Genomic DNA, 14412 nt, shown 5'->3' on the forward strand with positions numbered 1-14412 from the left:
AAGCATCCCCCTGTGTGAGTGCGTTGGGGGGGGGTCCTCTCTCTGGGTTCACCGTGTACAGTAACTTGTTTTGTCCCAGTTTTTTTCATCGTTGCATTTATAACACTTCGCCGCTCTGCTGCTGCTCCAACTCGTTTTAATCTACGTGTGAACGGAAAAGATGAACGCGATTCAATTGAATACATGTCTAGACAGCAGCAGCTGCCCTCCTGGGGGACGTAAATGTATGCTGCTACATCTGGCTGGAGAATGAATAAAAGGTGAACAGCAGATAAACAAGCAGCCAATCAGAGGGCGAGGCTGAGGCGGTATCCGGGCGCTGATTGGCCAGTCGCACCTCCAGCCCCAGCTCTTATTGATTCGTCCGCTGCGGAGCTGACTATCACTCTCCCTTTTCTGGGTTACTGTAGTTTTCGGATAAGCCGACCCGCTTCATCTCCGTTTAACACCCCCAAATATCGTTTTTGCTCGTTTGACGGTGTTTGGTGAGTTATTTATTTGCCTTTTATTTAATCTACAGGTATAATATGAGTGTTATGCAACGCTGCAAATGTCGTTATGTCAACTGGAAGTCAGCATCATCGTGATATGACCATCCTCCTCCTCGCCAGTTAGCTTAGCCTAGCTAGCATAAAAATAATTAACATTCACCGTGCGAAGGTGTTTCAGCCTCCATGACGTTGTCTCGGCTTTTAAACACCGATTTTTCTCATTTTCCCTGCCGCTCAGAGCATCACCACCACCACCACCACCACCACACCGCTGCTGCCACGATGACGGAGGCGGAGGCGTTGGAGAAACAGCAGCACAAGTCCAGCAGCAGCAGCTGCACCGGGGATGTTCATTCAGAGGCCAGCAGAGAAGACGTGTTTGATCACACATACAAAGAGAAAGAAGGCCCCAAACCTGCCAGGATAATCGTATGGAAAAACGTCTTTTTGATGACTCTATTGCATATAGGTTCCGTGTACGGCGTGTTCCTCATCCCTTCCGCATCTCCTTTGACCTTGCTTTGGTGTAAGTAAAGATCCTACCTGTTAGCTTTCAGTATTCAAGCTCAGACTGGGTGTTCATAGCGACATTTTGTGACTTTTTCTGTTAATGTAATAACATACAGTGTTTTGGCTCAATCACAGCTGTTATGTCGGCAGCCCGGCCCACTTTTCTCTCTCGCCACTGGTGCATGCATGCAAGGAGCTGTGCATGATCCTCCCACTATCCTGGATGTTGTGGGATTATAATGTAGATCAGGCATATATCATCAGATTTAATGCAATCACAGCATGTACCTTGAAGCTGCAAACTGCACTGTGCATGTTTGTCAGGAAAATAACTCGTATTCCTTAACAACAGAGGCCAACTATCATGTTTTTTTTTTTTTGATTAAGTAACAGTGACAGTATAGCAGGAATGCAGACAAAGGAAGCGTAGCCAGTTAATTACATAAGATGGATCATGCTTTATTACATTTTCAATACATTTTTGTAAGAATTCATTGGGACATGAGTATTTCTCATAAATCAAAACCACAGAGGTTGCACTTCTGAATAGATTAGGGCTGCAACTAATGATTATTTTCAATATCGAGTAATCTGCCAGTTACTTTCAAAAGTAATCGTTTAGCACGTATACATCACGATCTCCCAGTCCCAGAATTGCTTCTTTTGTCCAACCAATAGTTCAAGACCCAAAGACTCTTCATTTACTACCATGAATGAGAAAGAAAAGAAGCAAATTCTTACATTCAAGAAGCTGGAAACAGCAAATGTTTGATATTTTTGCTTGAAAAAGGCCTGAAATGAGTACTTGAGTACCAGTATGGTTGGAAACTAATTTTCTTTCAATCAACTGCAGCTCTAATCATTATTCTTATGTTCACTGAAAATTAGTTATATAAAGTTAAAAAATGTGATTGGATTGTGCGATTGTTGTAGGGGTCTGTACCAAACAAAGATGTTTTTAAGTCTGCAAAGTATGATATGTAGGCAGGACACCAAATTAGCACCAGCCATCAGCCAAATGTGGGTAAAACATACAAGTGGCTGGTAGATTTGCTTCAGTCACCAGCCAAAAACCAATGGCATCTCTTGACTGGCTGGTAAAATTTGAACAATTACTTGCCAAAGCTAAATTTGCACCCTGTGTGTAGGCCAGAACATCTCTGCAGCATGGCAATATTTAATATAAAATGGTATTTTGACACACATGTTGCCTGTGACAAATATTGTGCCTTATGTAGTTTGAAAAGTGAAGGAAGCCATATTGTGATTTTGATAAAATTTTGATTATTGTTCAGCTCTAGCAGGAATGCAGACAAAGGAAGAGTAGCCAGTTACATTTACATTACATAAACTGCATGCTACTTTATTACATTAACATTACAAATAGACTAAATACATGGATATTCCTCATGAATCAAAACCACAGAGCTTGCATTTCTGAATAGATTTGAATGCTTCCAGTTTTATCATGCATGCAATCATCAAATGCTTTTATCCCCCCCAGTCCTCATCTGATATGATGTAATTACATCATCCAGAGAATGTCACAATTCCATATAACAACCCTGTGCTTCCTTCATAGTCACTAAATCTGTTGTGAAATCAGTAGACTAGTATAAACCAGTTCATTCAAAGACAAATTTTAATCTTTTTCAACAATAGATATTGTGCAGAAAAGAAAGTGTGATACATTTAATTGTACTGTGAAGGTCACTTTGGAGTACATTGACAAATATTTTACCTTTAATATGTAGGAAAAGGACTTACAAACTACAGTGTGGCAAACAAGTGCTATAGAGCTCAACAGTGAATGGCCACTTGCTCAAAAGCTGGGAAGTGAATTTCCTATTCATTCACTCCTTTGACTTTTCAGAAAATTCAAAAAAAGTTTTAAGCCTGGAACCAAGACAACCAACTATGAGATAAAATGCAAACATAAAAAAAATGTGCAAAAAAAAAAAAGAGTGAAGGAACTCATCCCATGAAACGAATGATACCATTTCTTCTTGAATTTAACCTTTGTCACTATTAGTGTTTATGTTGTCACTGAAGCAATATAGTGTAGCTTGTGTTGCGTGTGTTTATATATTATATTCACTACGGCATAAAGACATGATTAGTGCAACTCGTGCAGTTTCTTGTAGACTCATGCTTGTCAGTGTTAGCTATGTAACTAGCCAGTCTGCAAAACTCACCACAATCCTGTGTGTTTTGTCTTTCATACTGGCTTTAAAGGCATCATACGCAGTATTTTCCTGAAATAAAACCTCATATAAACATAATCCTTTTCAATCATCACACAGAACTACCCACTAGAAATATTTGGTGGTGGCTGTATTTGCGGAGACCCTGCGGACTGCCTGTATTTTCTAATGTTCTCATTATTTTGCTGTACTCAGGATGCTTTACCAACCCAAAATGTAGGTATTTGCCATACAGGGAATGAGATTCAACAATCATCTATCTTTCTGGTGCATTTAAGAACAGCTCAGACAAAACCTACTGAGTCTACATTTAACAAACACCACGCTCCAGTAAATGGACTTGTACAGATTTTCACACCGTTGGACACTGTTGTCCTCATCTTTAAAAAAAAACAGCCTGTTGGAAAGGGAAACCATGGCTGCTCAGTGGTAAACGATTGTAGATGGATGCAGTAAATGTTTTCATGGTAACAGTGAGCTCCATAAATCAGAGACATTGCTGCTTCACTTTAGGATTGCGGGGTAGTCAAGTGCTTATCAATGACTTTGCAAATAAAACATTGATATCATACAGATTTGTGACTTCTACTGGAGCGTATACCATTGTTTCACAATCTCATAGCTCGTGGTAAGTCTGCCTTTGATGGTTACAACATTATGGCTCATAATTAAAATCCTTGTTTCAGATTATGAATGGGATTTTGACTTCCAGAACCTCATTGTTGAGCTCTATAGTACATTTAATAACTTCTGCTTTTTGAAAAAATGATTTCCTTCTGTTACTGATACAAAATGTAATATAGAGGACTGTCCTGTGATATAACAGGTATTAGAGGATCTTGACCACTAATAATTACAGTACAGTGCAAGTGTTCATCAAATGGCTGATGCAAAGACATTGAAATGTGCAGTATAAGTGCATTAAACGGCTTATGACATGAGGAGTTGAGAGACTATGCGAAAGTAATTTGTTGATGCTTTTCTCTCCCCACAGCTGTACTTTGTTTTTTGATAAGTGCTTTAGGAGTAACTGCAGGAGCTCACCGCCTGTGGAGTCACAGATCATACAAGGCCTCATTACCTCTAAGGATCTTTCTTGGTATCGCTAACTCCATGGCATTTCAGGTAACTATAAATGACACACAATCGCACGCTTAATGCTGTGATAATAGCGGCTTATATCACTGTATAAGTACCATGTTGTGTCTACAGTGTGTGTAATCTGTGTCTTTACTTGATCCCACAGAATGATATCTTTGAATGGGCTCGAGACCACAGGGTTCACCACAAATATTCAGAGACAGACGCTGACCCACACAACGCCGTGCGGGGCTTCTTCTTCGCTCACATCGGGTGGCTGCTGGTGCGCAAACATCCTGACGTCATCGAGAAAGGACGCAAGCTGGAGCTCAATGACCTGCTGTCTGACAAAGTTGTAATGTTTCAAAGGAAGTAAGTGGATTCAGTTAGTGGTTGATTTTTCACTTCATATCTCAGTTAAATATCAGCCCGAAAGGATTCAGTCTTAAAAAGGTGCACTTTACTCCTTTGGCGGGTAGCGTGGACAGTAAAGTGCAACTGTGTTTCATAACTTTATTTCCTAGTAATACAGTGGAAACTGCTATACAAATGAGACAATATGCCAGTGACACCACTAATAAAAATAGAGATAAACTGGCTATCAAATAACGGAGAGATGGATACAAGAGAGGACACAGCATTCATCATACTGAAACAAAAAAGACTCAGACAAAATAAAAACACCAATTATATTTCAGACAGTGTCACATAATTACAAGAATGTTCATAGATTTGTGCCTTGATATGTTTTTTTCAGTCATCATGGTCAGCGTGCATTCATACAAAGTGGTTTTGATCATCTAATTCACCTTTAAATTCTTGGGGGTTAGTTGATTTCCAATACCTGAGTATTGTTCTAGTAGTATTACCCTAGCCCTAACAACAGCTGTAGTAATTCTATTTTTTCTTACTTTACTCCCATAATACTATACTTTATCTCGCAGTAACCCATCTGCTTCTTCGTCTGGCAACCTGAGGCTGGTGCTTTGTGCACTTTGAAATAATGAAGGGAGCTAACAATGTCAGGATAGTTCAGATTATCTGAAATGGGCTTGTTTGAGGTACTTATGCATAGTCAGTGTATTGCCTACTGTAGATGCCAGTCAACACGCTCCCAGTTTAGAGAGGCAGAGAGGAGTACCAGTGCTCTTGCTGTGGACAGGGTCAGCAGTAAAATATATTTTAGCAACATAAAACTGGGCCATCTAAAAAAAACATCACTATCAGTTTAAGTGAACACCCTATTTACATTATTTTCACAGCTTTACCTTTTCCAATTGGAAACCACTGTAATGAAAGTCAAATATTGCTCTCTATTGCTTGCAGAATGCAGGATTTGCTGGTCTAACGCTGTCATCATCGGTTTGCTTGTTTGTGTTACTCTGTGACTCCTATGAATCCTAGCTACACTTTCAAAACACAGAAGTCACGCAATAACACAAACACGTTAACTGACTGAGGCAGCGGTAGACCAGCAACTTTTCCAGTGAAGTTTGGTTGATTTGGAGAGAACGATATTTGGCTTCTATAACAGCGGTTTCCTGTCAGAAAAGGCTGTCTGACAGCAAGGTAAAGCTACACTTCAACTGATAATGATTTTTTTTAAGTGGCTAAAATACATTTTGATGCTGACCCTGTCTACAGCAGAACATTACCAAGCTCCCTACACCGGTTCTGCTGCTGCTGTAGTGTCCTGTGTTGATCAGACCAGGGGAGCTTTTCATACTGAGTCCAGCCATGTTGATTCATGAAGTTTTACTGCTACCTGTAAGGCTGGGATATAAAGAAAAAAGAAAAAAAAATCATTGCCAATCACTAAGTAGTTTCCACTGTGTGTTAAATACAACTGCAGAGTAAAAAAAGAAAAAATTAACTCGAGCTGTGTCCAAAATGCAGGTTGTGTTAGTCATTCTGGTTTAACAAGGCGATAATTACCGACATGTTAGTCATGAATGTCCAGATTGACTCAAACTTGGCTTCTGTGAGAACTGTGTCATGTGGAGGAAAGTGGGAGAGCATGAACAATGCCGCGTCTGACAGCAGCGCATTAGTGTGTTTAATGTTGATGCCGCACTGTGTAAACAGATCCATTCTTTCTGCTCTCGCCCGCTCTGGCTCCCTCACAGGTATTACAAGCCGTCTGTGCTGCTCATGTGCTTCTTCGTCCCCATGTTCGTGCCTTGGTACCTGTGGGGGGAATCTCTGTGGGTGGCGTACTTCATTCCCGCTCTGCTGAGGTACACCTTGGTGCTGAACGCCACTTGGCTGGTCAACAGCGCTGCTCACATGTGGGGCAACAGGCCCTATGACAAGAACATCAACCCACGGGAGAACAAGTTTGTTGCGTTCAGTGCTATAGGTAAGATAAACACACACAGGTGTGCCCTCAATTCCCTCATCTAAAACAAAAGAAAAGACAAAGAAGGAATTAAAATAGGAAATTAGGTCAGACTCATTACTTATAATAATGATAATAAAACTTAATTTGTATGGCAACTTTCTCAACAGAGTTACAAAGTGCTTTAAAGACAAGACAAATATGCAAATAGTAAAGGCAAAGACAAATAAAAACAAACTAAAACTAAAGATTTCAATTAATATTGACGGTGGGTTGAAGAGTGTATGTCAATAAATAAGGCCAAAACAAACCTGGCATCTAATGATAGGAAAATGGTATGGAATATCATAAAGCAAATCATTCATTTGAACATTTTATGTACCAAATGTGCTGAAGATACAATAATCAGTTTATTTCCACTCTTATTCCTGATTCCCACTCTAACTTCTGCTCCCTACAGTGAAGAGGCTGTACTAACCAGTAGGAGCGGCACTCGATGGATATTTTAAGACACAAGGGGCTGGTTGCACCAACTGGTCTTTACTAAGCCTGGTCCGAACCACTAAATCAGTCTTTTTTAAGATCAGTCTTAAGAGTGGATGTTACGTAGGTTGTACCAGCCAAACTTAAACCTGGTCTTAACTACACCCAGTTTTAGCAGTTTGCATCCATGTAAATGTCCACATGACTTTGGCTATTTCCTGGTAGCATGTGTTGCTAGGATACATTGTTAACAATCTGCTGTCTTGCTACATGTCTGTTCCTTGTAAACCAAATATAAGAGAAGAGTGTTTTTCACAGCAGTTCTGCTCCTCCGCTCTTTTCTAAACAGTTGTAGAGCTGATCTTTATAATAACCCCATGAATTTTTAACGTAAAGCTTTTTATGCGTCCCTGGATAAACGGGCCGACACTTCTTCTGGAACAGTGAAGATAAAAGGATCATGGCCTTGTGATGATCTGCAGAGGGGCTTCTCTCCTGCCTGTGTGTGTCTGCTTGTCTCTTGTTTTAGACACAGCTGACAAATATGCATAATTTCAAAAACACAAGAACAAACAGCAGTGATACTGTTTCTAGTTGTAAAGTTGACACTTGAGACGCCCCGTTGTCGTTACAGTATTGATCAGTGTTACGAGCTGTGTTGCTTAAATTCGTTACTATAGAAACGGCCTAAATTTTGACTTAATGCCTCGTTTTAGCAAGATGAAGGGACCCCATGAAAATATTTTATGGACATGGCTGTTTAAGACTTTATATTCATAATTGGACCCAATGGCTCATTTGATAGCTGTTTAATTTGTAATAACTGTATGGGAGAAAGTTTTCTGGAGCATTGGATGTCACATGATCCTGCAATTCAAAATGTGGCCACTACACCAAAATCACCCTGCTCAGGAAACGCAACCAACTGTGTTTGTTGTGTTTGAATTGAAACCTATTGTAGGTCTCTGCAGCAGTTTACCAGAACTTTAAGGTAGAATCAGTAGGAATTTTCAGTTTCTGTTTGTAAAAAGATCATTGATTGTTGAGTCTCATTCCCAGGATATCAGTACCGACATCTCAGGTTGTTAAAATGTCTAGAGAACAGCAAAATAGTAAGAAAATAAGAAGCTATGTGGGCTCTTAAGTTGCAGGCCAGTCTATGCATTGTTTTGGGGGAAAAAAATGGCATAATTTGCCCTTCACTGTTTCGCCATGATTCCGTGTTATGAGCCAAAACAGAATAAATGGTGACCTTTACAAACTAAAAGCTAATCTTTTTTAGCCCTGGGCTTAACTTTAATCAAATGTCAGTGACATCTGTCAAGTAGTTTGCAAAATATCCTGCTAAATTACAAAAAAACACAAGCTCTTTTGTGGATTTAATCATCATTAGCTAAAAGGATCATTGCATATGAGGGACTACAGATGAAAACTACTTTTACTGATGTGACACGTCACTTGTTAAAGCTGGGGGAGGCTGTTTATTTTTGGTGTCCTTGGGCAAAAGTTCCATATTAACCTTTTAAGTATAATGCAATTCAAGTGCTCTGGGAGAAAACTAGACTTTGGCTTCTCGTCTTGGCTCTGTTTTCAGGCTCAGGTGATTGTTGAATCTCATTCCCGGACATCAAACACAGACTGGTGGTTAAGGTTGGGTCGATGAATGATGTCATTGGCCAAATAGTGTTTGAAAAGCTGCCCCCACATAGCTCCTTGCATCTGAGTTACTAAAAGGGAAAAAAATGATTTAAATCACAGTATTTACTGCCCAGTGAAAGCATGTATTAATTTAGACACACTAAGAAAACTTTTTTGTTTTATGTGTGAATTATATTTGGTTTTATTGCTGAAGCATGTAACAGAAATACAACAACGAGTCTTTGTCCATTGCAGTAGTTCACTGTGGACATTGTCATATGTCAGTTTTGTCTGCATAGACTCAATTAATTATCTTTATCCAGAATTTCTTCCTGCTCCTTTAATCACCTTAAACTAGTCCTTAATGAATCTAAATGTCTAGTAGACATTAGGGAGCTTTGCAGAGTCTGTCTTATTAATTGTTTCCTGTGTTTGGTATGATTTGTGACCGATGTTTCTTGTGTTTCACAGGTGAGGGATTCCACAACTACCACCACTCTTTCCCCTATGACTATGCAACCAGCGAGTTTGGCTGCAAGTTGAACCTTACCACTTGTTTCATCGACTTCATGTGCTACTTGGGCCTGGCGAAGGACCGCAAGAGAGTGTCCCACGAGATGGTGCTGGCACGAATACAGCGCACCGGAGACGGAAGCTACCGGAGTGGCTAAGGATTGTTGAATTGTGGTCAGCTTCGAGGCATAACAACCGAAAAGAAGAAGCTTCACAGTCCTTTGACAGCTATATACATTTCTCATCCTCTGAGGATAAAAGTCAGCTTCATGAGGGCCTTGACCACATTTTGCTTGTTTTTGTGGTTTTTTTGTAGCTGTAACTTAACAAAAATTGTTCAAGATGGTTAACAAACACATTTTGCTAAGCTCTTGGCCTCGGTTTCTATTGTTCACACAGGCCAAGGTCTTGCAAAGATGTTTTAGATTTGAAGTAGAAATGTTTTAAAAGTCAACTTCATTCTCCGCTGTTTTGCCACTTTGGTGTGCATTCTTCATGCAAAGTCATGTAGCCGATCATTTTTATGTAAGTATTACTCAATTATTAATCAAAATAGACAAGAAGAGGAGCACTGAAATAACGGAGTAACGATTGATAAGGTGACTGTTGCCTTTTATTCCAGTTTACAGCAAGTTTTTACAGTTACGATATAAAAATTCACTTTTTGAGCGCTCAAAGATCTGAAAAAAGGGATGAGAGGAATCTTATTTTGTTAAAAAAAAAAAAAGAAAGAAAGAAAGTTGCTGGCTTTAATGAAATATGGCACATGATGGAAGAGTGAGGGAACCCAGACCATCTTATAACCGGTATGCCAAAACTGTGCGGAAACCGAGTCATGCGGTGTGTGTTGCAGTGTGTAACCTGGTTTTCTTCTAACCAAATATGTAGGAAAGTCAAAGGCTTTAGAAAAAGATTAACACATGCTGCATTTAGTGTGTGTTTTTATTAGATTGAGACAATATAAGGGATACATTTATCATTAAATTACTGCCGTTCAATATTAACAGAAAATGATAAATGTCACTTTAACTTCAATTGACTTTTTTGTGTTTTTATTAATGGATATATCAGTGCCAAGAGCGTGCCAGTTGTCGACATATTTACAACCATCTCAATGGTCCACCAGAGCACACTAAGTCGATATCGCTTCTTCACTCAACATCATCGTGGAAGTTTTTTAAACATCGTGGCATCAGTGGCTTCGCTTCCTCTCCAGATTTTTATCCATCTTTTTTTTTTTTTTTTCTCCTTTGTCCTGAAACATCTGCAGCAGAGATCTCTCATTGGTCGATGTAGCAGCCAGCCGGTCATGTGACAGTTCTGGTGTTACAAAAACAACATGATGCCACCCATGCATGATGATAATACTGTAGTAGGTGTTGTAGTGAGGTGTTTATCGTCGGTGACTCTGATGGCAGAGCTGTGTCTATTTTTGTAAAATGTGCTGTGGAGCTGCATCCGCTTTTGGATCATCAGAACTGTTGCCGTGGTGATTTCTGAGACGGGGAGGGGAGGGGTCTGGTTTCCCTTTGATGTCCTACAAAAGCTGATTGTCAGTGCAGAATTTCAGGTGTTTATGTTCATCTTTAATTCTGGTGTGCGGAATGCTTATATTATCTTATTTATGTATTTATTTTGTTTTTTTTCTCCTTATGACTTAAAAAAAAAGATTGCTCTAACCTGAAGCGTTTTTTCTGCACTCCAAGATTTGGCAGACGATCTCAAAAAAAAAAAAAAAGAAAATATATCAAATTGGAGCACCTGCTTATTTTTTCCCAGGAGTCAGGATACAACCTAATGCCTTATGACTTGCATCCATTCCTGATCTTCTTCAGTTAAGACAAAAAGGTTCGAGTACCAGAAAACAAATCTGACCGAGGTCCATGTTTACAGGTTGAGGAGGCACCAGGTGGAACATCGTTTTTATTCTGAAACATGAGCATTTAATTTAGGCAAATCGTAGCATGACAACATTGAAGTACTGTAAATGCAAATAGAGGATAAGAGGTTCATTCTCAAAGAATCAGATACAAACTTGATGCCTGGTGCAAGTGTTCAATCGTGAGATTTAACTTGCAAAACACGGGCCCTGATGGATGTGCCAACTAGTTTCAACCCATCACGGCGAACTTCCAAACAAAAGGTGCTGTCATGACGAATCTTTAGAGCACTTAATAATAAACTAACCAGACAATATATCACAAGCCATGCAAACAACTCCTGCTGCCCAGAGCGCCAAAATAACGACAAGGAGGATCATAAAAGGTTGTCACTCTGAATGATTATGTCAAATCTCAACTGTATTCTATTCTGAAATAAAATTCACAATATTTTCAATACACTCGTAATTCAAAACAGTTGTTGCTCTTCTCTGTTTTTTTGGTGTGTGGTTTCTATGGAAGCTCATTTCCACCAACGTGATGAAAAAAAGATCCTGAAAGTCATTACAATGAGAAACTGTCTTGAAATGAGTTAAAAAGTTTCTCATTATTTTGGGTTAGTAAGTCGTTGCTTTTAGATACTAGCTTGTCATTTTGAGACACTAACTCATTATAATGACTTACAGATTTTTTTTCCCATCACGTTGGCAGTTTGACTTATGTAGTTTTCTCTGATATAAATCTTTTTACAAATGGCTAAAACTGATTATGACTATTTATGACAGATTGTTATGTTTCCAAGCAGAGTTACTTTTAAATGTATACTTTTTTTTATGGGATTTTGGTGCAAATTTAAACACATTTCTGCCATCTGGACTTCACTCTTACTTACTTTTCTTACTTTGGTTCTTTTTTCTTTCTTTCTGAGAGCTGTTATGGCAGATCTGTTGGACGTGAAACAGATGATCCAAATGCTGCTGCTGCTGCAGGTCCGGTACATTTTAACAACAGCAAATCACCTGCAGGAAGCATTTAATCTTGATGGTGGTAGAGAAAGAGGCCAGACGCTGTCAGTGTTAAATGATGAACAGGGCTGGATTCAGGCTTCACAGTGTTTGGGAAGAAGGCTGCTCTTTTCTGGCTGAATTTGCCTCCAGGTGCATTGTTAGTATTGGAAGGATATCTTAACTTCTGTTATTCAAGGAAAGACTCGAACATTTATTATTATCATTATTATCATTATCATTATTATATGACACAGGGTAGTACAGTGAAATTAAAGAATTAGTACTCAGATCCTTCACTGATGTAAAATTAGCAATAAAACAATATAAAATGACTCCACCACAAGTGCAAGTCCTGCATTTAAAGTAAAATGTAATCAAAAGTGGTGTTTTATCAGATATATGTATAAATATAAGTATAAGTATCAAAAGTTGCATATTATTGGGTTATTATTGATGCAATAACATATAAGCAGAACTTTTAATAAAACTGCTAGTTTAGATGGAGGCAGATTAATCAATTAATTCAAAATAAGAACTGCATTGATAGTTAGTTGCACCCCTTATTTCTTAGCCCATCTCATATTTTCGATATAAAAATATACGTTTGAGTCAAATTTGTAAGTAGTCGTAGTTTTCAAATAACTTTAGAAGTATAAAGCAGCAAATGAAAGTAGAATTACCTCAAAATTGTGCTCAAGTATTGTAATTAAGTAAATGTACTTTGCTACTTTCCACCACTGCTTCAGCTCCATATATACAAATAGATAACATAAATACTACCCAACAGTATTTAAAGTTGTTAAAAATACCTACATTTTTGAACAAAATGCTTCTTATAGATCCTTTAATCACTTAATCACTGATATATTCAACTTGCATCATATATACTGTGAAACTATAACTCAGTGAAACCACTTTGATGTTTCATACTTAAGAATATCTTGCTGATAATTCTTATTAAGCATTTTTAGATAGATTAGCCATATTGTCTCCCTTGGGGAATTAGAGAGAACACAGTTGAAACAGCAGCAAACATGTACAATCAAACTACCATTAAGATGAAATGTCACACCCAGATCTGTAAACACCAGAACATACCACATTGCGCAATGCCCTACAGAAAGATACTGCACAGACGCCATATGTCTTCATATTGCACAGATGCCTTGTGACTAAGTGTTAATAAGTACTTATTGAATGCAGAATCTTAACTGTTGTTGGAGTATGTTTATTTACTTATTTACTGCTAAACTTGCTCGTGTAAATGACCTGTATATTTCTCCCACAGCGTCTTTTTGTTTGCAGATGTTACGCATAACAATCTAGTCCTCTGGCAATAATCCAACTGGGACTTCTGGGTGTTTTCTGTTACCTGCACAGGTTTTGCCTTCTGCACACTAAAAAAACATACTGGGTTAACATTTGTGGGGATCAAGTGGGGACCATTTTCTGCCCGCTGGTAAAATAAACCCAGTATTGAGTCAGTTATTGTATTTAACGCCATGTTTTAGTGAGAGGGTTTAAGAATTCAGCACATGCACAAGTGTGCAAGTCAAATATAGCCCACCTATTTAATACTCGGCCTGTAGATGAAGACGGCGCTCTGAATATGTGTTAAATGGTTTACACAGGGCAGAGAGGAATGTAGGGCCAGTTTGCTAACCAGAGACCAGTTTGTATTATATCAGATGTTTCCAGGCCAGTGAGTTCATGGTTTGTGGAAGTTACCATTGCTACCAAAATGCAATTTTTGCTGAGAAAAGTTCTCCAGTACTGAAACAAGTAGTCGATTATTCAATTAGTAGATCTTTTAAGTAATTTATAAGGCAAAAAAAAAAAAAAAAAAAAACCTTAACCCTTCATAAATAGAAGGATTTCCTCGACAAAACATCTTAAGATCTAATGAAACCTATTTGGTTGGAGATACATCCAGTGGTGGAAAAAGCACTCAGCTCTTACACTTCGGTAAAAGCAGTAACACCACAATGTAATAATACAAAAGTAAAAATACTCCATATATGCAGAATGGCATCTTTCAGAATATTGTACACTCAGGTTATTATTTATATATTAATATGTAAGCAGCATTTTAAGGATGTTGCTGGTTGAGGTGAAGCAAAGTGGTGCAAAGTACATTTACTCAAGTATTGTACTCAAATACAATTTTGGGGTTTAACTGTTAACATCTACTGCTTAATATCATGGTCAATTTATGATCAATTACAGTTAATATATTACGGATTTCTCCTTTAAATGGTATGGGCAATT

At 38.5% G+C, this 14412-nt stretch overlaps 1 protein-coding gene across 1 annotated transcript; it reads left to right on the top strand.

The window, feature by feature from the left end:
* The first annotated feature begins 743 nt into the window (after nucleotides 1–743).
* scd (stearoyl-CoA desaturase (delta-9-desaturase)) lies at nucleotides 744–11612 on the top strand. Its single transcript, XM_084740365.1, has 5 exons — nucleotides 744–1017; nucleotides 4200–4330; nucleotides 4452–4657; nucleotides 6412–6644; nucleotides 9216–11612. Exons 1-5 carry the CDS (start codon nucleotides 774–776, stop codon nucleotides 9413–9415), a joined length of 1014 nt encoding a protein of 337 aa, XP_084596491.1. The 5' UTR covers nucleotides 744–773; the 3' UTR covers nucleotides 9416–11612.
* Nucleotides 11613–14412: the final 2800 nt, after the last annotated feature.

Source organism: Lutjanus erythropterus, chromosome 17, assembly GCF_056507025.1.
Source record: "Lutjanus erythropterus isolate fLutEry1 chromosome 17, fLutEry1.hap2, whole genome shotgun sequence".
Classification (NCBI taxonomy): Eukaryota; Metazoa; Chordata; class Actinopteri; order Lutjaniformes; family Lutjanidae; genus Lutjanus; species Lutjanus erythropterus.

Coding starts and splice junctions, on each gene's coding strand:
- scd (XM_084740365.1), top strand. CDS start 774: ATGACGGAGGCGGAGGCGTTGGAGAAACAGCAGCACAAGTCCAGCAGC. Junction 4,331..4,451: donor CTAACTCCATGGCATTTCAG/GTAACTATAAAT, acceptor TTGATCCCACAG/AATGATATCTTTGAATGGGC. Junction 6,645..9,215: donor TGTTGCGTTCAGTGCTATAG/GTAAGATAAACA, acceptor TGTGTTTCACAG/GTGAGGGATTCCACAACTAC.